Here is a 23,103-nt window from a genome sequence, read left to right as displayed (position 1 = left end):
GATGGGGAGTGGGAGGGGGTGCATAGGGTCTATCATGGCGATGTCCAATCAATACACGGGCTTATGCCTAGGATGAGATCCTGTGCGGGGGGGTGGGGGGGGTCACGTTCCGAGTTTCCCTACAAAAGGGTAACTCGGGAACTCGATGTCATTTCCTGAGGTTCAGTGTGGTGCATGATGGTTTTTAAGGAGTGTATGGATATCAACATTCTGTTGTATCCCAGGTTAGTGAGAGTAGGTGTCTGTGTGTATGTCACAAGTACAGCCTAGTGTTCTTTTCTATGTAGCTACAAATATCCTTAACAAGTGTAGTACTGTTGAAAGTGCTGTGAGATGTGTTTTCCAGTACGCATCAGTGGGGCTATAACTGTCATGGTGTCACCGTGAGTTTATGTACTGGCGCCTGCAAGTGTGGAGATATGTGTGAGCCTGTGAGTCGTGGGTGCCGTGTGTCGCATCCTTCCTCCATGTGGATGTGTGTGTGTGTGTGTGTGTATGTGTGGATGTGTGTGTGTGTGTGTGCATGTACCACTGCAATGTGTGTGCCTCTGTGATGCTGGGTGTGGGTGTGGTGTGAAGGAGAAGATGTGTGTCACTGTGTCTGCGGGGGTCCTGCCTTGGGCCTGCCCCCAGCCCGCCCTCCTCTCTAGTTCTGTGCCTCCCTTCCAGGCAGTGTCCCTGTCCCTCCCCTCTCCTCCCTCCCAACCAGTCTGCGCAGGGGGGGGAGCTGGTGCTACGGCCCCCCTCCTCCCCATCCAGGCCCCATAAATAGCAGCAGAGCCGAGCCGGAGCTGGCGCCAGCGGCTGGAGCAGCAAGGAAGTCAGGGGCAGGGCTGGAGACTGGAGACTGGAGAGGAGACCCCAACTAAGAGCCCAGGTGAGCCCACCCTTCCTTTCTAATCCAACCTGAGTCCTGCCTTCCCTAGCCCAGTCTCCATAACAACATCTCCAGCTCTCAGTGAAGTCACCAGCCAACCCTACCTGATTCCCCTCTCCACCACATGCCCCTGCCTACCTCATGGGCTCTACATTAACTGAGACTTGTGGCTAGAAGGCAGTGAGAGCCCCAGCCCAGACCCTCCCTCACATATCTATAAAGCTTTATAGGGAGGCTGATAACCAGCCAGGGAACAGTCCCGGTTCAGACAGAGACACGGGACTGTCACACCCTCCTGGAGATGGACACAGGACAGAGGGGGACAGACAGAGGGTGGGGCACTCAGGCACACCAGTGGACACTCACTCAGGAAGTATGGCATGGATCAGATAGCTTCACCCTGAGATCTGGACAGGCACAGAGAGATGGGCTGTCTAGCCATGAACTCGGGCCAGCATACCCCTGTCTGCTGCTGCCTGGGGCTTGGTGACTCTGCTGGGGGAGGATGGTGCGCATGCATCCCACGGGCAGCATGGTGGGGGCCATGGCTCCCCCAAAACCCTGTCGCTAAGAGACAGTGCCTGTGTTGCCAAGAAGTGTGAGAACAGGGGAGGTGGGGAGGACTGCAGGCTTGTCAGGCACCCGAGGAGCTCACAACAGAGCAGTAGTCCTAACTCCCGCCCCAAGCCCACCACCATTCCCTCCCACCAGTCAACCAGACAGTGAGTAGGGGACACCAAGACAACAGCACAGTTTTGCACAGACCCTTCCACTGCCAACCTGTCTCCTCCTGTTCACTGCAGACTCCGTCCCTGAGACCCACCCTCTTCAGACCTCCAGGGGCATCCCCACCCTCTACCCCACCCCCTTGCCCCAGTTCAGTTCCCTAGTGCCAAGACTGAGTGCAGCACTGGCTCATACACCAGTCGGGAAATAGCAGAAGGTGCTGAGACAGCAGTAAGCAGAAATCAATCGATGGCCTGGGAGCCGAGACTGCCAGGAACCCACTTCTATCCCAACCCTCCAGTCTTTTCCAGCCCCATCCATGACACCTAGGCTGGCAGAGTGACAGAGACACAAGACTCTGGACTCCTGTTCTTTGCTGCTTAGAGTGCCAAGGAAGTCAAACAGGGCAGAGGAAGAGGTTGCTCTTAGGACCCCAGGACCTCAGAAAGAAGAGCGGTGGGTGGGTCCAGGACCCTCAAGAGGCAAACTCCTCCTCTCTCTGTCCAGGCTGTCTGTTCTGTCCCCACAGTGCCATGTCGGACCCAGAGATGGGATGGGTGCCTGAGCCCCCAGCCATGACCCTGGGAGCCTCTCGAGTAGAGCTGCGGGTGTCCTGCCACGGCCTCCTGGACCGAGACACACTCACAAAGCCACATCCATGTGTGCTCCTCAAACTCTACTCTGACGAGCAGTGGGTGGAGGTGAGCACAGCTTGGTGGGTTTTCCTTGACTTACCTTCGTTAAACCTAGGAAGGAGGGGGGGTGAGTGAGGACAGGGCAAACCTTCTGGGGAATGTGAGGATTCCAAAGGACCTTTCCTACCCATGTGGATAACCTCGAACATAAACATGCCATCATTGTAATAAGCCCAAACCGTTTTAGCCAGAAGTTCGTAGACTCCTAGAGGGTTAAGGTCTAGTGGTTCAGCAGTACCCCAAATTCAGAAGTCAGCTAAGAAAGAAAGAAAGAAACTAATTGATGTGTCTAAAGAATCCTAGGAGAGCTCATTTGCCCAGAGAAGTACAGGACAGGGACAAGTGGCTTCAGTCCCCAGAGGGTCCTTATCCGTCCCCGCTGCAGGTGGAGCGCACCGAGGTGCTTCGCTCCTGTTCAAGCCCCGTCTTCTCCCGGGTGCTGGCCATTGAATACTTTTTTGAAGAGAAGCAGCCTTTGCAGTTTCACGTGTTTGATGCTGAGGACGGAGCCACCAGCCCCAGCAGCGACACCTTCCTCGGCTCCACAGAGTGTACCTTGGGCCAGGTCTGTACTCCAGCTCAGTCCCTACATTGTCTACCTTGCCATCAGCTTCTGCCTCCAGAGCCCAACTAAGAGAAAGGAGCTCTTCTGAGCCTGGACTCTTCCCTTCCACCCATGGGATGTGTAGCCATGGACCATACACTTAACCTACTTTCTCATTTGAAGAGGGGGGCAGGTGTAGCTATAGTATTCCTTTTGTTATTATTGATGTTGTTGTATTTGGTGCTGGGGATTGAACCCATGGCTAAGCAAGAACTCTGCCACTGAACTACACTCCCCTCCCCAGCACTCCTCTCTTCTGGCTGCTATAGAAGTTGAATCCTGCTTATCCCAAGCAAAGGGCCAACGTTATGGACATGTATAGCCTTGGCCAGGGCAGACACATACATTACAGCCAGACTCCCCTCTACCTCTGTCTTTAGATTGTATCACAAACTAAGGTCACTAAACCATTACTGCTGAAGAATGGGAAGACAGCGGGCAAGTCTACTATCACGGTAAGCAAAGTCACTCTTGGGCCAAGGTTCAGTGTCCCCGTATGCACATCCATTTGATACTATGCTTATGACTACCTATCTTCATTTATGGGAAGCATATATGCTGAGGAGAAAATTCATAATCCTGTGTCCCTTTTACAGATTGTGGCTGAGGAGGTATCAGGTACCAACGACTATGTGCAACTTACCTTCAGAGCCCACAAGCTGGATAACAAGGTCTGAACCCCGAGTCCACGCCCATCCATGCCCTATAAGAGAGCCATAGGCTTCCCACCACAAACAGACCCCAGGGTCCCAGATTGATTCTCTTCTCAGTGTTACTCCCTTGCCATCCTTCCTCAAAGATCACACCAGACTCACAACCCCTTTCCCCTGCACCTCCAGGATCTGTTCAGCAAGTCCGATCCCTTCATGGAGATCTACAAGACCAACGGAGACCAGAGTGACCAGCTGGTCTGGAGGACTGAGGTTGGTGCACAAGGATATGGGATAAAGGTGGACAGCTTATAGTAAAAACCCTAGACAGTTGGTGACAAGGTCCCTCGTGCCTCTCAAAGGTGGTGAAAAACAACCTGAACCCCAGTTGGGAGCCATTCCGCCTGTCCTTGCACTCTCTGTGCAGCTGTGACATCCACAGGCCGCTCAAGGTAAAGCCCCTTGGAGCATCCTGTCTGCTGTCTGAGACCTTCCCCAGGGTACAGCAAGCCTCCTCCCTATCCCTCATGTGATAAGCACTTGTCTCTGTGGGATAAATAACAGCTCACAGCTCTGTGTTAAGCATCCCACAGAGGTATCTTTATCTGGGGGCAAACTCTCTACCAGATTGAGCTAGAGAGTAAAGTTTAGCAGGTGGCTTCTGGATAGGTTAAGGACTTCTATTGGGGCCTATACACTGTGAGGTCTCTACTGCCCTGTCGGATGCTTTGGAAACCCTACAGAGAAAGCATCTCTAACCCTGGCCCACGCCTCACCTCTCCCTTTAGTTCCTGGTATATGACTACGACTCCAGTGGAAAGCATGACTTCATCGGCGAGTTCACCAGCTCATTCCAGGAAATGCAGGAAGGGACCGCAAACCCTGGGCAGGAGGTGCCAGAGACCCCATCCTAACCCCAGGACCCCAGGGGAAATCCTGAGGGGGGAGTGCCAACCACCTCACTCTAGGTGACTGGAGATAAAAAGGGTGAAAATACCCAGGCTTGGCAGAAGGACGGGGTCATGAGGGTCTTCCCTTGGGAGCATCGGCAGGAAAGGGTGAGGAGGTCTATCTGATGAACGGCTGACTCTGTGTGGGGGCATGTCTAGATGCAGTGGGATTGCATCAACCCCAAGTACCGAGACAAGAAGAAGAATTACAAGAGCTCAGGGACGGTCGTGCTGGCCCAGTGCACCGTAAGTCACAGTTCACAGCTCAGACGTCTCTGCCCCTGCCCAACCACAACCACAGCCCCTTGCTTCCTTGTTTCTAATTTTTAAAAATTTATATTTATTTATTGGGGGGTGCACTTGGGAGGACCCAGTGCCACAGAGCACATGTGGAGGTCAGAGAACAACTTTTGGGAGTCGGTCTTCTCCTTCCACCATATTGGTTCCAGGGATCAAACTCAGGGCTTCAGGCTTGGCAATAAGCCCCTTTACCCACTGAGCCACATCTCCAGCCATTTATCTTTTACACTTATTGATTTCTCCAGTGTGTGTGTGTGTGTGTGTATGTGTGTATATGTGTGTGTGTGTATGTATGTATGTGTGTGTGTATGTGTGTATATATGTGTGTGTGTGTGTGTGTGTGTGTGTGTGTGTGTGACTGTCTGTCTGTCCGTCCTTCCCTTCCCTTGCTTTAAAGACCTGCTCTGGGAATTGTAAGCCCTTGCTCCCTCGAATCTTCAGCAGCAACCTTTAAAACTCTCCCGTTTCCCCGCTGAAGCCTTGCCAAGGCTCCCACCTGAAAGCATTGTCTCACTTGCCTCCTTATCTTTTCCCATCTGCCAGGTGGAAAAAGTACATACCTTCCTGGATTACATCATGGGTGGCTGCCAGATCAGCTTCACGGTAAGGATGGGGGGGGGGGGGGCACAAGAAAAAGGGAGGGGCTAAGTCCACGCAAACTGAAGGAAGCCGGAGTCTCACTGCTCTTAACTGGCATCCCGTGAACCTTATGTCCAACACCCTACCCCACTGTGAGGTCACCTATGGGCTGCCCCACACTCACCTTGGTCCTTTCCACATCCTCTACCTCTGACCTTCACCCAGGTGGCTATTGACTTCACTGCCTCCAATGGGGACCCGAGGAGCAGCCAATCTCTGCACTGCCTCAGCCCCCGACAGCCCAACCACTACCTGCAGGCCTTGCGCACAGTGGGAGGCATCTGCCAGGACTATGACAGGTATGGGGTGGGAGTAGGGTCTGGAAGGGAGGCCTTGCCCTGGGAGTTCCATAGCCTTTTCTTCTCTCCAGTGACAAGCGGTTCCCAGCTTTTGGCTTCGGAGCTCGAATCCCACCAAACTTTGAGGTAGGCTGGGTACAAGAGACAGAAGGCCTGCAGGGGAGATGTGGAGGAGACACCCCTTCACTGTTCCCTTTCTCTGACAGGTCTCCCATGACTTTGCTATCAACTTTGACCCAGAAAATCCTGAATGTGAAGGTAAGCTGAGAGAGTCTCACCAACCTGCACCCCGCAGGCACTCAGATATCTCCAGCAGGACCACAGACTCTGCTCCCATGTATCCAGCTCCCTGCCCTGTCCCTCATTTGGAAAGAGTTCCAGCCCTGTGACCCAGCCCACTTACTTCTCCCAGCCCCAGGGACCATCTGACTCTCACTCTTCCGCTTAGTGAGGAGCTGGGAGCTATCAAGCCTAGAACAGGAATTACCATTCTGCTGTGTCTGGAGTGTTCTCTGCCAGCTTCATCTCTTCTCTGTGCCCACAGAGATCTCAGGGGTCATAGCCTCCTACCGTCGCTGCTTGCCTCAGATCCAGCTCTATGGTCCTACCAACGTGGCCCCCATCATCAACCGTGTGGCTGAGCCAGCCCAGCGGGAGCAGAGCACCGGTCAAGCCACGGTGAGGAGAAAACACAGAAAACCAGGGACCGCCCTGTATGTCTTCAGATGGTGCCAGGGTCAGGACCTGGGTTCGGAAAGACTGTCAATGCCCTTTTATACAGAAGCAACCCTTGTTCCCCCTCTGCTTGCCTTTAGAAGTATTCAGTACTGCTGGTGCTCACTGATGGCGTGGTGAGTGACATGGCTGAGACCCGAACAGCCATTGTTCGAGCCTCCCGTCTGCCCATGTCCATCATCATCGTGGGCGTGGGCAACGCTGACTTCTCTGACATGCGGCTACTGGACGGAGATGATGGTCCCTTGCGTTGCCCAAAGGGGGTACCTGCAGCCCGTGACATTGTCCAGTTTGTGCCCTTCAGGGACTTCAAGGATGTGAGTATTTGGTAGTCTTTCCCAGGGCTTCTCAACAACTTGTGGCCCCCAAATCTGTCTTTCTTATCCTCTTCATGTCCTCCAAAAGTCACTGGAATCCAGCATGCCCTCTGAAGTCCCACCGCTTACTCAGCTGACCCAGCTGACCCCAGTCTCTTGCTCCTGACCAATCTCCTTTCCTTCCCAGGCTGCCCCCTCTGCACTAGCTAAGTGTGTCCTGGCAGAGGTGCCACGGCAGGTGGTAGAGTACTATGCCAGCCAAGGTATCAGTCCTGGGGCTCCTAGGCCCTCCACGCCAGCTGTGACACCCAGCCCTAGCCCATGACTGCCTCTCAACACAACCAACACCCCTCAGTCTCTCAGTGAGTTCTGGGGGACCAAAGGGGTGGACACAAACGCTGTTTAAAGCAGCATAACCCATCTTGGCTTGTGTAATGGTGGTGGTGGTGGTTTACTGTCCTACTCCTCTCAGGTGCCTGTGCTGACCCTTGTGATACCAGTGACCAGTGTCTCTGCCTTTTGGACCAGTGGTGCCCTGCGGGTCCCCGGAAGTGAGTGATGGGCCCTGTTCCCATCTCTCCAAGCCCAATGACCCTCGACTCTGGGGACCCTCAATAACTTCCTCCAGTGATTGTGACTTTATGGATGTAAATAAAGGGAACTCCCCAAGTACTCCAGCCTCTACCCATCATGCCTCAGATGTCCATTGGACAGTCCATCACTCCCACATACACCATAGAAAGTGGAGGCCAACCTCTTTCCAGATCTGAGCCACACCTCCCCAGCAGGCTATTGTCTCTGCATCCTCACCCCAACTGTGTGCCAGTGGATCTAGGGCCCTACCCTCACCTCCCAAGCCCAGGGGGTCTAAACACCATGTGTGTTAATGGCAGGAGATGGGGGAGGGTAATGAGGGGCTGTCAAGAGGGCAGGCTGATGCTTTCTTAGAGCTGTCTCCAGAGAGGCCCTGCTGAGTATCCCAGGGGCTGAGCCCCAGCCCCCACACAGCTGTGGGACAAGCCATGAAGAGACTGTGGGGAAGTGAAGGGGTGCAACAGATCCTCTAATGAGTTAGGAGCACAGAGAGGGTATCAGGTCTGGAAGGCCTGATTTTTCTGGGTGAGTCTTCATGCACCCGACCTTCCACGTGTGCGGCCTGAGGCTTCAGGAAGTCCACGTGGGCACTCTTATGAATGAGGATAGGTGTCTCTGCTGTTGTGTGCCATGCACATAAGAAAGGGATGCGAGAGAATCAATGGGTCCGGATTGCAGCTCTGAAGGACAGAGGAGGACACGACAGAAATTCAGAGTGAGAGAAAAGAGGACATTTGTGCCACATGCTTGTGACCCCAGCACTCATAAAGTGAAAGAATGGCCAGGCGTGGTGGCAATGTACACCTTTAATCCTGGCACACAAGGCAGAGATAGCTAGATCTCTATGAGTTCAAGGCCAGCCTGCTCTACAAGTGAGTTCCAGACCAGCGAGGAATATACAGTGGGGCCCCGTCACAGAAAAAAGATCCTGAGTTTGAGGCTAGCCTGGGCTACGGAGTAGAAAAGAAGAAAGGACACAGAGTAAGGAAGAAGAGCTGAGGTCCCGGATGGGCTCCCTCTGCCCAGCTGAGGTCACGGGTGGGCTCCCTCTGCCCAGCTGAGGTCACGGGTGGGCTCCCTCTGCCCAGCTGAGGTCATGGGTGGGCTCCCTCTGCCCAGCTGAGGTCCCGGGTGGGCTCCCTCTGCCCAGCTGAGGTCCCGGGTGGGCTCCCTCTGCCCCAGCCTTCCCCTTCAGTGATGAAAGTAAGAGAGGAAGACTCTGTAGGTTCTCATTAGAGAAGAACTCACAGCAGAGAGAAAGACCGCTGGGCAAAGGCAGGAAAGAGAGAGGAAAGTGTGGGGGCTGGAGGAAAGGACTCCTGTTTCCATCTCCTGAGAGAAGGGTGAGCTAGGCTGGGGGGGGGGGGTGGAGAAAGAGGGAACAAGAAATGTGATGGGAAGAGAAGAGACAGCTGGTCAGGGGGTGGGGAGTGGGTGCAGAAAGGAAGAAAGACATATGGGAGCCACTTCCCCCACACAGGCCTGCATCTCCCGTTGATTATGCCCCTTAGAGGACAGATGACAGTGGCTGATGAGGTGGATACTCCCAGCTCAAAGCTTCTGCTCTGCCCAAAGGCCCTCCCCATATGTTGCTGAACTGGAGGGCTGGGTTACCATGGCAACTGTGAGACCTGGAGGACAGCTACAGACAGGCCTAGCTAGGGTCACTGCTGCTCCTGGGTTTTGGTTGTGGTAGTGGTGGTGGTGGGTGGTGAGGCTCCATCTGGACCATTCCTCCACCTCCTCCAATTCACTTTCATTGGCCTTCTAGAACTGAGATATACACTGCTCGGCTCCAAAAAGGGTCTCTCTGCAAAGATTAGGCAAGCAATCTACCGCTGAGCTACAACAGCAGGACCCCCCCAAAAAAAACCTTCTTCCCCTTCCTCTCCCTCCCTTATTCCCTTTTCTTTCTCTCACACAGCAAACACACAAAACAGTTATCCAAAGCAGTGATATAGAATTACCTCTTTTTAAATTGCAAGAACACTTAGCCAATAACAGTTTTTCTTAGACTTCAGGTTTAATTCACAAAAGCCACAGTCTCTTGGCCCCCGGTTATCCTGTAAGGTCTCACTCACTTTAGCTGTGAGGCAGGCGGTAGCAAGGGCACCCTATGCAGTCTGAAGGCCAAGGAAGCCTAGAGGGGGCCCTTAGAGCCAGTGCAAGTTAGGACTCCCAGAGCAGCCATGCTGTGTACCTATCTATTGCCTAAGCTACAGCCAAGAAGCTGAGACAGAACAGGATGTCCCTTTGGTACAGTCCTCTTGGGCCCTCTTGAGGAGACCATTAGACCTGCCAAAACTAAAACAGTGTCAGAGGTCATCCAGTCCAAATGAGAGAAACCTTATGGCAATTGCTTTGCTTAAGGTGACCGACATACAGCCTGTGACACAGTTGAGACTAGTGCCCAGGTCGCCAGGCTCCCATCCAGGGCACTATTCTGCTGCTTTGGACTCTAAAGGCCACTGGGTTGAGCCGAGAAAAGCATTTTGAGTTGACCTATTACTGCTTGTTTAGGGGAATTGAAATCTTGACAATCCAATAGTTGTAAAATGGGGAGTCCAAAGCTTCATTGTTAATTACAGCATCAACGCATTACAGGTTGAAAACCTTGAATTAAGAACTACACCGAGAGGGGAGCTGCACCACTCCTCCTCCTCCTCCTCCTCCTCCTCTTCCTCCTCTTCCTCCTCTTCCTCCTATTCAGCATGCCACCTGCCCTTCCTCCATGCCTCCACCCTCAGAACAGGCACTAGCTCCTACAGAATTCAGTGCCCTACTAAATCATGAAGAGTCATAACCTGCAAAAGGGAAGGGGACTCATCTCCAGCAAAGGATCTAACCTCTGGCATGCCACAGGGGTCAGAAGTTTGGGGATATTTATATGGACATACAGGACCACAGGTAGCGATTTGGTTAGTGGACTCCCTTTCCTGTATAGTGCCATCTACCCAGCCACCTCCAAACAGCCACACCCCCTGCCCTAGAGGCTCAAAGGAAGAGGTGTGTGTGGTCTTCGGACCCAGGACCACCGGAGGTCAGCCGGTCACAGCGGGCCTTGTAGAGGTCGCGCTCGCGAGCCAGGCGGGCCACCTCAGCCCGCAGAGCATCCAGCTGGGCGGCCAGGCGGGCGCGCTCGGCCTCCAGCCCGCGCCGCTGCTGCAGCCGCTTGGAGCGACAAGCCTGCGCGTAGCCGCGGTTCTTGAGCGTGCGGCGCCTCTGCTTCAGCCGCAGAGCCTCGTCGCGCCCGCAGCCCCGCAGCTGCCGGTTCAACTCGCGCACAGACATCGAGACCAGCGCCGCGTCCGAAAATCTTTCGGGCAGCTGCGGAGGGAAGAGTACAGGGACCAGGTTGATGCCGGTGTCACTCGGGTAGACACTCAGGTCCCCATGCCAGTCAGGGAGCCCTTAAGAAAGTCCACCAGACTCCACCTTCACCTGCTGTAAGCTCTCTCTTCCTGCAGACCCCCACCCCAGGTTCTGACACGCCTGGACCAAGGGGCTACGCTGCCACCCCCATTCTCCACCCCCAATTCCCCAAGGTGCCCATGCCCCTTGGTCCTTCTGCAAGTGTCGCAGTGTGGGCTCCGCCCCTCCCCTCTCTGGCGAACCAATCAAGCCTCTGGACGCTGCATACCCTTCAGTTGTCTGCAGTGTCCTGGGGACCCGCACCCAGACAGATCCCGCCCTTGCCACACAGGCTTCCTTGTCCTGAACACCATACCCGGTGACCCTCAAGGATTTGGATTACATCCTAAAGCCCTCAACACCCCCATCTGTGTCTATAATTAATAGGATGAGTCCCAATCCTATCTGAGAAGGTTAGGCGCTGGGGAAAATACGGAGCCTTGAAAAAAGCCGTCCTCAACCACAGCCTTTACCCAGCTAGGTCCCACACATTGCTTATCTATCTGCTTCCACAAATAGACATCATCCCCTACCACCACCACACTCTTAAATTCTAAACCCTTTTCCCCCTTAGCCCCTTCGAATCATGTTTTGTTTTGGTTTATTTTTTGACCTGATCTCACTATGTAGTCATGGCTGGCCCGGAACACTATTTAGACAAGGCTAGCTCTGAATTCACAGAAACCTTGCTGCATCAGCCTCCCAAAATGTTGGGATTAAAGTTGTGAACCACGACTCTCGACCTCCTCTGAAACTTGTCTCTCTGTCCTCCATGATTCAACCATTTCTCATCATTTTGAAAAAGCGATCTAGTTTCTCTGATTTTTCTCAAGGACCTTGTTCTATCTCTTTCCAGTCCATAATTCATTCCAGGAGTTATCCTCCCTCTTTCGACTGGCCTTAGGTCTTCCTCCCCTCAGACTAACCTGGTCACTCACCTGGACATGCTGGGCTCCTGTCTCCCCTGGGCTCCCTGAATAGTAACCATGAGGCCCTTCTGCAGAGACTGGACCCTGGTTCTGCAGCAGCTCCACAGCTTCGTCAGGACTCAGCCCCAGAACCTCATCAGCCCCCAGCTGCTGCTGCAGGGTAGCCAGCCAATATAGCTCCTCCAGGCCTGGCCTAGGGGCCTCACCGCTGCCCACCATGCCTGGCTCACTGAAGGTGGGTGAAGGAGGCACTGAGCTGTACGGTGTGGAGCCCAGTGAGGCTGTAGGGACTCCAGATCGGCCTTCAGAAGGCTCCCGCTTTATTTCAAACTTCATCAAATCAAAGTCATTAACATATTCCATAGCCAAGGGGCTGGGGGGGAGAGCCATGCTGGGACTGAGCAGAGAGAGGTGTTCCTGCAAGAAAGTGGGAGTGTGTGGGACACTTAGAGGCTGCCTGCCATCCCTGCCCATGCCTTTCACTATAACCCCCTCCCCTGGGACCCAAGTGCCCTGAAACTAGAGCTCTAGAATTCCAGGATTAAAGATGCAGCCCCTCTTCCCTGAACAGCTACTTTCAGGCAGCTCCTGATGGGCAACAAGAAACTACAGGCCTGAAGGACAAAATGACAACACAGCCTTTGGTGTGTCGACAGCACCCTTTGGTGCCTCTGGGATTCATAAAAAAACAACAGCAACATGGTAGTGCTCCCAACCCTGGTGCTGGGACACACTGAGAAGCTCTGTCATCTCTGGAGGCACCGTTCCATCTACAAGCAATTAAAGTTTGTACTTAATTAACTGTGGTCGTGTGTGTGTGTGTGTGTGTGTGTGTGTGTGTGTTAGGACAATGGAAAGACACTATGCTGTGAATTTTAGGATATAAGGACATCGTGCTGCTATCTTTATCTCTCAAAGCCTTCAAGAGGGTATCAGTTACACGTTTGTTCTCTGGGTTAGTCAATAGGCAAATCTCTTCTAAAGAGACTTTCCATGGGAAAAGAAAGGTTCTAGGAAGATCAGGAGCAGTGGCCACTCTCTCTCATCTTGAGGCCAATCTCTCCACAGAGAACCTGTGAACACAGATCACCTTTAATTTAGAACCTGCCGTGTTAAGTGAGTCTGAGCAGATGGTCTTGGCTATCTGATCCTTCTGTTCACTGTGGGCTTTGAAAACTCCCCCAAAGAGTGTTCTGTGGAAGACTAATTCTGAGAAGTACCCCAAAAGGAGAGGTCTATACTCATAATTTTAGTGAAGGCTGCCTCACTAACCCCATCTTTTGCAGAGGCACAAGCACAAAAGTATATTACCCCAAGAAGCCCTTGAGCAAACATCATTCAACAGAGTGCGCTAAATCTACGATATTAAGGAACTCTCTCTCCAGCCAAGGAGCACACGCTCGCCCCCAGCTAGTTTACCTCACTAGTTTACAGTCTGGCAGTCCCAGCTCTGGCCCAGTTCCCAAGGCCAAGAGACACGCCCACCCCCAGAAGGAGAGGTTCAGGGAGTCTTATCCCCCAGCACTTGAACTTCAGGTGCCTCAAGAGTCCCTGTTTAATTTGACCACATCTCAGACTTCCACACTTTGACCAGAACGTTAGAAGAGTAGACAAGATTTCCCTCTTCAAGCAGAGAGTTGTCTTCTGCAGACCCACTCAGCCCTGGGAGGACGGGGATGCTAAAAGGAACTAGTCCTTGGCAAAAAGCAGAGATGATGAGACACTGGCGGAGGTGTACAGAGACTGGGAGATGCTAAACTATTAAGCTGGGAAGATTGCTTATCTTTCTGATACAATTGCAGCCTGAGTAGGAGTGCAGAAGAGTGAGAATTCTACACAAGATAAGGCAAGATACGGCAGAGAGCCAACTGCAGGGATCGGGCGAGGGACTCTGCATGGCAGGCCTAGCACCCACGAGGATCACCAGACATACTCACTTTAGGAATGGCAGAGACGACGTAGTCACTGTCAGAACCAGAAAGGCACAGCTTCCCCAGAGACTAGACACTCCATAGAGCAGGGATTGGTATCATTCCTGTATTCAGAACAAGGGGGCAGTGGGCACAGAGCCCAAAGGACTCTTAAAGGACTAGTTCCCTGAGAACATCTGTGGTCCTCAAGCCTCATCCAATGAGATAAAGGGCTTATTTGCATATCTCATTGGCCTGGGGCAGGGACTCAGAAGACAGTGAAAGCTGGTGCTACCAGTTCTCCAAAAAGGAAAATGACATCTTCCCCAAAAAAGCTTCCTATCTGTGGTCTTGCTTGTGTGTGTGGGCTTGGTTTCCAATATAGAGAGTCACGTTGACCCCAAACACCACCACCCCGCCATATGAACACAGTTCTCGCCCCAGTCACTCAAAGCTTAGGGCTGGTAAAGGTCCAGACAAACTCCCAGGAATCCCTCTTAAGACTATTGCCTCCCGCTATGTCTGCGAGACTCATACACTTTCCCAGCCCATCCTCAGCCAGTGTGTTGGGGCTGCTTCTTCTTTTCAAGTATCCTCATATTTCAGCCCCTGCCCCACCTTCACCCTGACTGGTCTTTATTCCTCACAGAGTCACTGTATTAGAAAGATAAGCAACTTTTTCCATGAAGAAACTCACTCTTAATAGCCCGTCCCGAAGACAAGCAGCCAGCTTGAGAGAAGAAACAGAAAAAGCCAAGAATCGAACTCTGGTCTTTGCTTGGGAGACCAAAAGAAGCTGAAATCCAATCACCACAGCCAGCCACACTTCTGTGAATGCCCTCATGAGCCCTTGGCTTCCTCTCACCTCACCTCCTCTCTCACTCATTCTCAGCCGGCTGGGGTGTGACCTACATTTTCAGCCTAATCCCCTAACGCCTCTTAGAGCTGTCACCCCCTTGTAGGAGCTGGAGCAGGGATACTAGGACTTAGCCAAGGAGATGTTTAAACCTGCCTGAAGCTGTTTAAATAGGGGCTGTACTAGACGAAACTCCAGAAATTAAAGGGGATTTCCCTGCCTGCTAGGACTATGGCTTCCATAGTCTTAAGTAATCATCCCTTGAGAATTTGAAGAAACAAATTCTGTTGCTTTACCTCAAACTCACAGAATCAGAAACTCGGTAGGAAGGGTACAGACATGTGTGGTTTAATAAGCCCTTCCAACAGTTCTGACCCACACTAATGTTTGAGATCCACTGGTCCACAGATGCCTACATTCAACCTATCTTATCTCGGAGTGTGTGCTCGCTCATGTATGTGCCCACCCTACCTTAGTTTTCCATCACTGCTATGGTTTCGGTATTTTTTAATGGCTAGTTTCCACTGAGATACAATTAGATGAGAGAGTTAAACTTATCCATGAATTAATCAGCTGAAGAGTGCATATTGAATTGGCTGTCAGTATGAATTGGCCTAACTAGAAAAAACATGCCTGTGAATAGTATATCTTCTCCTTAGTTCATTGGTGCATGTTATCTATGTCCCTCCATGCCTCCTTCTCCTGCCTCTGCTGCCCATCTTCCTCTCTTTTTCTCTCTTTGCTTAACTATATATTTTCCATCATGATGTTAGATTTTGGACCAAAGCAATAGGACCACACAACAATCAACTGAAACTGAAACTGAGACCATTAGCCCAAACGAAGTGTCTCCTCCTTTGATCTTTCTCAGGCCCTTTGTCACAACAACAAAAACTGACTAACACTAACACAACCTCTCCCGGTGAATACCTGAAGTAGTCAACTTAATCGGAAAGAACTTTGCTTTGATTTACTGCCTTGGAGAGCCTAGCCAGTGAGCAGTTGGCTCCATCATTTATTGCCTGCAGTGAGTCAAGTTGTCTTGGCACAGACACACCTTAAAGCTACTCACCTTATCACTGGGACAAAAAGAAAAGAAAAGAAAGGAAAGGAAAAGAAAGGAAAGGAAAGAAAAGGGAAGTAGATAGGGCCCCTGCTTCCCTCAAGGGTATACCCGTTGATCAGGGAGGGGATAGGCCTCTGCTTCCTCAGGGAAAACACAATGACCAGAAGACTTCCCACAAGGCTCCACCTCTTGAAAAATTTCACCACCTTCCAATAATGACAAGTTTTGAACTCAAGCCTTTGGAGGTCAATTGTTTGGTTTGGTTCGGTTCAGTTCGGGTTTTGTTTGTCTGTTTGTTTGTTTGTTTTTGGTTTTTCGAGACAGGGTTTCTCTGTATAGCCCTGGCTGTCCTGGAACTCACTCTGTAGACCAGGCTGGCCTCGAACTCAGAAATCCGCCTGCCTCTGCCTCCCAAGTGCTGGGATTAAAGGTGTGCGCCACCACCGCCCTGCGTGGTTTGGTTTTCAAAACAGGGTTTCTCTGTGTGGCTGTCTTAGAACTTGCTTTGTAAACCAGGTTGCCCTCCAACTCATAGATCCACCTACCTATGCCTTCCTAGTGCAGGGAATAAAGGCATGCACCACCATGCCCAGCTTTGGAGGAAATTTAAAATCCAAGCTTTCTATACACACATTAGAAGGCCTAGGTCAGATATCACCACTCTCAATGCTTAGGTCTCTTTTTATGAAATAGAGTCACTATTCAAGTAGAAATGTTCCTCTTCACCAGGATCTGTTGCTTGTTTTCTTAGAAGAAGAAGAAAATTTAAGGCCAGGAACCAGCCACAAAAAGGAAACAGCTATGTTGAAAGCAAGGAAGCCTACATACATATGTACATACTGTCCATACCGGTGGAATGTGGCTTTACAGTGAAGAACCAGGAATGAGATCCTAGAACTCCCCTAAAGGAGAAAGGTTGGCAGCATTGAGTGTAGCCCCTTTCATGCCTGCTCTGACCTAACCAGACACTTGCCCCCTCCAGGCAGCTGTCCTATCTATCCTGATCCTCTTGTTTACTGGAGGACTCAGGGGAGAGGTAGGAGAGCTAAGCTGCTAAGGGGTGAAGTGGAGTCGGGTCAGATAAGCTCAGGCAAGCTGAGCCCTTCCCAGTTCAGGCCAGGTTCCACTCACTGGGGAAAGGAGTTGAGGTGTGGTGGCTAGGCTCAGCGGAGAGTTGTGCTGACTAGTGGAGACCCAGGACACCCAAACACCCAACATCCCAAGCACCACAGGGAAGACTTGGAGGCTAGGAAGTAGATAATGGCACTAAAGATGGCTGAACATCTGAGAAAGGGTCTAGGGATGAGACAGATGGAGCTGTCTGTGCTCAGGGATAGAGAACATTCAATCCCCAGCGCTCAGAAAATATAAATAAATAAATAAATAAATAAATAAATAAATAAATAAATAAAGGCACATTTAGGTTACACATGCCTCCAAACACAGAACTGGCAAGGCTGAGGCTGGAATATCGTGTGAGTTCGAGGCCAGCTTGAACTACAGAAGTAGAGGGGAGGAGAAGAAAAGAAAGACAAAAGAAAAGGAAAAGGGGCCACAGAGGTGACATTCTAGGATGTCACCCACCCCAACCCCTGTGCTCTGCACACTGACTTTAGAATGCTGGAAGACCAGTTCTCACTCCTAATTTTAATTTTGGTTTTGCTATGTAGCCCAGGCTTACTCAACAGTCACATCCTCCTGCCTCATCCCCTGGAGTGCTGGCATTACAGATGTGCACATCACCGCTCTTGAGGTCACCTCTAATTCTCCTCTGTTCTTCCGTCTCCCTGCTCCTCTCTCACCGATCCCCTTGGTATGCCCACTATACACAGTTGATCAATCTCTACTACACAGTCATTGTGTTGGGCACAAAGGACATGCACTAACACTGGCCGTCCATCCATGGAGCTTGCAGACTAGTGAAACAGAAATCACATTACTAACTTTAGACCACTGGTTCTCGATCTTCCTAATCCTGCGGCCCTTTAATACAGTTTCTCATATTGTGGTGACCCCCAGTCATAAAATTATTTTCATTGATATTTAACTCATCTTGGTATTGTTACTAATCATAATGTAAATGTTTACCAATGGTCTTAAGCAACTCCAGGGAAAGGGATTGCCACCCACAGGTGGAAAACCACAGCTTTAGACCTACGCAAGAGTAGTTTCTACCCTGTGCTTTCTGATTTAGAGGGTCCATGCTGATCTTTCTATGCCGAAAGTACCTCATGATATGAAACATCCACCCTTCTCTGTCCCAGACCCCTGGTCCCTGAGAATCATACTCCAGGTATCCAGAAATTTCCTGCACAAAGAGCTCAAACCTGCTTCTAGGGATCACATAGACTTTTTTTCCCTGGGATTTCCCTGCCATGCCTGGACCTCACTATTGATACACAAGCCCCTGCGTGGTGGTCCTAGTTTGAGAGTTGCCTCTCTCTACCACATCCTGGACAAGAGCCTGAGGACTATAACACCAACTTTGAATAAGCCCTTCTAGACCACTATGAAGTACATATGTGTAAATAGAGAAAATTAAAAATTAATATTTATTACTTTAAATGATTTATATTTTTAAACGGAAGATTTAAAATATACAGGATAGGAAATCACTCTATCACTGAGCTCTTTTGGGGGTAGGCAGGGGTGAAAGAGCAAGGTTTCACTACATGGCCTGGCCTTGAACTTTGGATCTTTTTAGTTGGCCACCTAAGTAGCTGGGATTCAAAGTTCATATCACTTGGCCTGGATAAATTATTTACATATTTAAACACAAAGCTTGTGGACAACTATTTGTACTCTTGTCCCAGGCACAAAGGTACTCCTACATTAAAAAAAAAAAAATTACAAAAAGGCTGTAGATGTGGCTCAGCAGTTAAGAGCACTGGCTGTTCTTCCAGAGGACCCATGTTCAATTCCCAGAACCCATATGACAGCTCACAAACACTTGTAACTCTAGTTCCAGGGAATTTAGTGCCCTCTTCTGGCCTCTGCAGGAACCGCACACAAACATGCAGTCGAAGCAACCTTACACATAAAATAAAAATAAATTTTAAAAAGTCATTCACACACACATTTTACTTTGGGATTGAGAAATATCTGACTATATTTCCTGGGCTTTCCTGAGACTTCTGTGCGTTAGCCATCCTCTAACACAGACGTAACAAACTCTTCTCTATGTGTTAGCCATCCTCTGACACAGATGTAACAAACTCTTCTCATTGAAATGCTATAAAGAAGAGCTGGGTGACATGAGATTTTATTTCAAGAAGATGTAATGCTTGTTTGTTTGTTTGTTTGTTTGTTTAAGAGAAAGAGTATAGATAAAAAAACAAATTTCAGACAGTTCACTCCTATTATGATGGTCCCAGCGATTAAATGCAGGTTATGTATCAGTCTTAGTGGCCCAAGCCTTAACTTGGTGAGCCGTCTCTCAGGTGCTGTGAAGATGAATCCTGACAGGAGTTGTTGCAGGCAGCTTTCTGAAATGATCATTCCAAACCCATGTGGAAAAGAAGAGTTGTCACTGGTGGACTGAGGATCCTGACTGGCTTCGATCCCGGGTCTAGTTTGTATTCTCGTTTTATACTCTAGAACCACAAGGTGGGGTGAGCAAGCAAGCAAGGTTTTACAGAAGCATGTATGGCATTGAGTGGATCGTTACAGGCAATGGGCCGCTGCTTCAGCTATTTCTCCAGGTCCTTCTGTTCCAGCAAGTGAAGTCGAGCTTGGTAAATAGGCAGTGCAAGCAGTGCTGTAACTAAATCAATAAATCAATCAATAAATCAATACCTAATCATTGGTCTCTTCTACCTTATTCTACTTATTCTACTTACTTCAGAGGAAGGGACAAATTGCCTAAGGAAGTCACATTAAACTAGGACTGGTCAAATATGGGACCTGACTATGGGAAGAAGGTGGGGAATACAGGCTGCAGGGCTGACATATGTAAAACCCTGAAGCAGACAGGATGGGAGACGGAATCACAAACCTGAAGGCCAATGAAGGGAACAGAGCAGCCTCAGAGTTAGAACTAAAACATAGACATATCCAAGGAATGTGGGGGATATTAAAAACTGGCATCTACACCAGAGCCCAGGGGTGTGGGAGAGGCAGCTTTCAGCCACAGACACTCAGCAAGGGCCATCTAGTCCTTCCCTCACACCGGGTTTGACTACCAGAGGCTCTGCAGATAAACATGTAGCCCCCAGCCTCTGCCTGTCCCCACTTGAATACAAGTGGTTTATTGGGAAAGACTTTCATGGGGAGTAAGAGAAAGATCTAGAGAGAGGGGGAAAAGTTGACTTATGTTGCAGGTACAATCAATGTGACCCATGGGGGACTGAGTTGCTGCAATAAACCTGTAGAGCTATCCCGAATTGAAGCAAGGAGGCAAGGACCAGCCACTGGACACATTGGCCCAGGAAAGGACACTGCATTTGCCAACACAGTCCCTGTGGCTACAAAGTGTCATTAAGTATGTACAGAAGGTCCCCTTATCTACACCTCTCTTTGGCTGAAGTAGGTACAGCAAGTCCTTTTAAACCAGTTTCCCCTGCCCCATTTCCAACTCTCTGTGGCCAAAAATATTAAGTTAGTTTTCTGGGTTGTTTGTCATTTGTTTTTGAAGTAAGGCCTCACTCAGTAGCCCAGGCTAGCCTCCAACTTAGGGTAATCTCCCTGCCTCAGTTCCTGGGTGCCAGGATTACATGTGTGAACCACCAAGCTCAGAAAATTCGTAACTTTGATTCTGTACTATTCTCATTTGAATATGAAGTGTCCTCTGGGTTCATGCATTGGAGGATAGGGTTGTTGCTAACTGTCAGGTTTGGGAGAATGGTTGGAATCTGAGAGTTCTGATCTAGTCAATGAATTGATTACTTGATAGATTCCTAGTCTGATAGCATTATCAGGAGGTTGTGAAAGGAGGAGATAGAGCCTAGTTGGAAGAAGTATGTCTTGTGCTGGAGAGATGACTCAGAGGATAAGAGCACTGACTGCTCTTCCAGAGGTCTTGAGTTCAATTCCCAGCAACCACATGGTGGCTCACAACCATCTGTGATGAGATCTGATGCCCTCTTCTGGTGTGTCTGAAGACAACTACGGTGTACTCATACACATAAAATAAATAATTCTTTTTAAAAAGTGTGTCTTTAGGGCTATGTCCTCAGGAGATATATCTTGACTTGACCCTTCCTATATTTCTTACTTTCTGCTTTCTATCTGCCCTAAGGTGAGCCTCCTTCATTTCCACATGCTCCAGTCACCATGGTGATCTCTCTCTCTCTCTCTTTGGACCCAGAAGCAACAGTTGGCCATGATGGACTAAAACCTCTGAGCTAATGAACTGAGTTAAGTACCTTCCAGTTAGGTCAGTTGATAGCTGTCAGTTGGCAGGCCGACTGCTCTACTATCACATTACGTGTGGTCATTTAACCTTTACAGAGTCGTGATGAAGACAAACGGCCCTCCTACTGACACATTATCAGAACAATGATAGTAGCCTAACCTTATGTCGTATTTCATCTTGGTGTGTAGGCATCCAATTGTCCCACACCAGAAGATGAGACTAGAAGGCTAGGCATGGTGACACGTGCTGTTAATCCCAGCACTAGGAAGGCAAAGGCAGACAGATCTCTGTAAATTTAAGACCAGCCTTGTTTCCATAGTGAGTTCTAGGCCAGCCAGTGATACATAGGGAAACCCTGGCTCAAGAATAAAAGAATCACTGTTCCATTCAATAAAGGAAAACAGCTTCCATCATGGTATGCTGTCATAATTATTCTCTTATTATTCTATTTATTTGGTTTTTTGTTTGAGAACTCACTCTGTAGGTCATGTTGGCCTAGAAGTCACAGAGACCACCTGCCTCTGCCTCATGAGTGCTAGGATTAAAGTCATGTGCCACAGGCAGGTCCTGCCATCTGTCTAAGCTCTGGGCTGACCAACTCAGCTACCATCCAGGCCAAGATCTAGTGCTTTGGGTCGATCCACCCCCACGCTCACTCAACCACAAGCTGCTGGAGTGAATGAAGAAGCCGATCCTACAGAACCGGAGCTGTAAGACCACCTTGACTCTGGGCAACAGCAGGATATCTAAGAGAATGATTCAGTATTGATGGCGTGTCAGAAACCAGAAATCTTGAACCAGACCAATGACTCAGTACAATGACTATTTGCATATAAAGCTGTTGGGGGTAGGTGGGAAACAGACTGTGTGACACACTTCAGCTTTCATACCACCATGATGAACGAATATGTGATAGAGAGGTAGGAAAGATGGAGGAACTAGAGATGAGACAGCTGTGACAGATGTGAGAGAAGGCTGAGGTCGATGGAGGAACATCGTTACCCAGTAGAGTTGGCAGCATAGTATGCAGCAGCCTGGAACTTGCACAGACACAGCACCCTGGCTCTGAACAGTGACAGGATGTCTGTGATGGAAAATGGTTCATTTCCTGGATTGGAACGCCTTGAAAGGCCTCCATGGTCTGAACTTTCTCCAGAGGCCATGCTGGTATCAATGGTCTGTACTCCTGCCCCAGTGCCATGTGAATGTCCAGGTTCCATGCTGCTACCAAAGGCCATGTTTGAGTCTGTAGTCCTGATGTGCCTAGGAGCCATGTTGTATCCATGGTCCATGTTACTACCTAAGGCCATGCAGATGTCCATGGTCTGTGCTTTGCCTGAAGCCATGTTGTCTGTGGGCTGTGTTGCTACCTGAGGCCATGGTGGTGTTCATGGCTGGTGCTTTAGCAAAGAACTGTGTTGATGTCCGTGGTCCATGATGCCACCAGAGTCCAGGTGGAGGTCCTTGTTGTGTGCTGATGGTAGAGATCATATGACTGTTATGCATGGTCTAGGCTATTGCCAGAAATCATGTTTTCTTCTTGTTGTTGTTGTTCTTGTTTTAGTTTCTTCTCTCTTGGGTGGAAAGGTCACAGGGATGAGGAGCAGACATGGGAAAACTAGGAGGTGGATGTGACCAGGGTGCATGATGTGAAATTCCCAAATAAGGCCTGTCTCACTCTTATTATTTTTAACCTATTTCTTTCAGTAGCTGTATGTAGCATATGTATGTACATGTTCACATGTGTACATGTGTGTATACAGATACATACCTTCATTTACGAACATGGAGGCCAGAGGTCAGGGGTAAATGCTTTACCTAATTGCTCACCTTATGTTGTAAGACAAGTCTCTCCCTGAACCTGGGGCTCACAAATTCATTTAGACTGACTGTCCAGCAAGTTCCAGAGAGCCTTTTGTCTTTGTCTCCCCAGCACTCAGACTATAGTCATGTGCCACACAGACCAGATTTGAATGCATGCCTGTGTGTGTGTGTGTGTGTGTGTGTGCGTGTGTGAGTGCGCGCGCATGTGTGTCCAGAGATCAGCATAGGTATCTTCCTCTATTACTCGCCACCTTATTTTTTGAGAAAGGGTCTCTTACTGAACCTGGAATTTATAACTTGGCTAGACCTACCGGCCAGTGAACAGGGAAGCTTCCTGTCCCTGACTCTCAGCACTAGGAGTAAAGATG

General features: G+C 49.9%; 2 protein-coding genes across 7 annotated transcripts in view; one reads left to right on the top strand and one right to left on the bottom strand.

Moving 5' to 3' along the window:
* Positions 1 to 581: 581 nt before the first annotated feature.
* On the top strand, positions 582 to 7,476 carry Cpne6 (copine 6). Of its 4 annotated transcripts, none has more exons than XM_028787351.1 (17): positions 582 to 877; positions 2,133 to 2,304; positions 2,684 to 2,863; positions 3,283 to 3,357; positions 3,499 to 3,573; positions 3,742 to 3,825; positions 3,915 to 4,004; positions 4,341 to 4,445; positions 4,662 to 4,748; positions 5,346 to 5,405; positions 5,607 to 5,740; positions 5,812 to 5,866; positions 5,947 to 5,998; positions 6,285 to 6,418; positions 6,556 to 6,792; positions 6,980 to 7,154; positions 7,265 to 7,476. In XM_028787351.1, exons 2-16 carry the CDS (start codon positions 2,137 to 2,139, stop codon positions 7,115 to 7,117), a joined length of 1,674 nt encoding a protein of 557 aa, XP_028643184.1. In that variant the 5' UTR covers positions 582 to 877; positions 2,133 to 2,136; the 3' UTR covers positions 7,118 to 7,154; positions 7,265 to 7,476. The 4 variants fall into 4 exon arrangements, with proteins under 4 accessions (XP_028643184.1, XP_028643188.1, XP_028643185.1 ...); XM_028787355.1 differs by having other exon boundaries at positions 618 to 877; positions 6,559 to 6,792; positions 7,265 to 7,468; XM_028787352.1 differs by having other exon boundaries at positions 618 to 877; positions 2,111 to 2,304; positions 7,265 to 7,468.
* A 1,380-nt stretch (positions 7,477 to 8,856) lies between these two features.
* Positions 8,857 to 23,103, bottom strand: part of Nrl (neural retina leucine zipper) — a 19,718-nt gene continuing 5,471 nt past the window's right edge. Inside the window, exons 1-3 of one of the 3 annotated variants that reach the window (XM_028787337.1) lie at positions 13,664 to 13,817; positions 11,736 to 12,143; positions 8,857 to 10,713 (exon numbers count right to left, since the gene is read on the bottom strand). In XM_028787337.1, coding sequence (XP_028643170.1) covers positions 10,381 to 10,713; positions 11,736 to 12,116 — 714 coding nt within the window. In that variant the 5' untranslated portion in view covers positions 12,117 to 12,143; positions 13,664 to 13,817 and the 3' untranslated portion in view covers positions 8,857 to 10,380. Of the gene's footprint in view, positions 10,714 to 11,735; positions 12,144 to 13,663; positions 13,818 to 18,804; positions 19,322 to 23,103 lie in introns of those variants that run through there. The other 2 variants (XM_028787336.1, XR_003713915.1) reach the window with 2 other exon arrangements.

This window comes from Grammomys surdaster, unplaced genomic scaffold, assembly GCF_004785775.1.
Source record: "Grammomys surdaster isolate TR1022 unplaced genomic scaffold, NIH_TR_1.0 125630, whole genome shotgun sequence".
Lineage (NCBI taxonomy): Eukaryota > Metazoa > Chordata > Mammalia > Rodentia > Muridae > Grammomys > Grammomys surdaster.
The sequence above is the reverse complement of the archived record's forward strand: the minus strand, read 5'-3'. Positions and strand labels throughout refer to the sequence as shown.

Excerpts from the sequence above, each read along its gene's own strand:
- Cpne6 (XM_028787351.1), top strand. The coding sequence starts at position 2,137 with ATGTCGGACCCAGAGATGGGATGGGTGCCTGAGCCCCCAGCCATGACC. Across the intron at positions 5,867-5,946 it reads GAATCCCACCAAACTTTGAG|GTCTCCCATGACTTTGCTAT; the intron begins GTAGGCTGGGTA and ends TTTCTCTGACAG. Across the intron at positions 6,793-6,979 it reads CCTTCAGGGACTTCAAGGAT|GCTGCCCCCTCTGCACTAGC; the intron begins GTGAGTATTTGG and ends TTTCCTTCCCAG.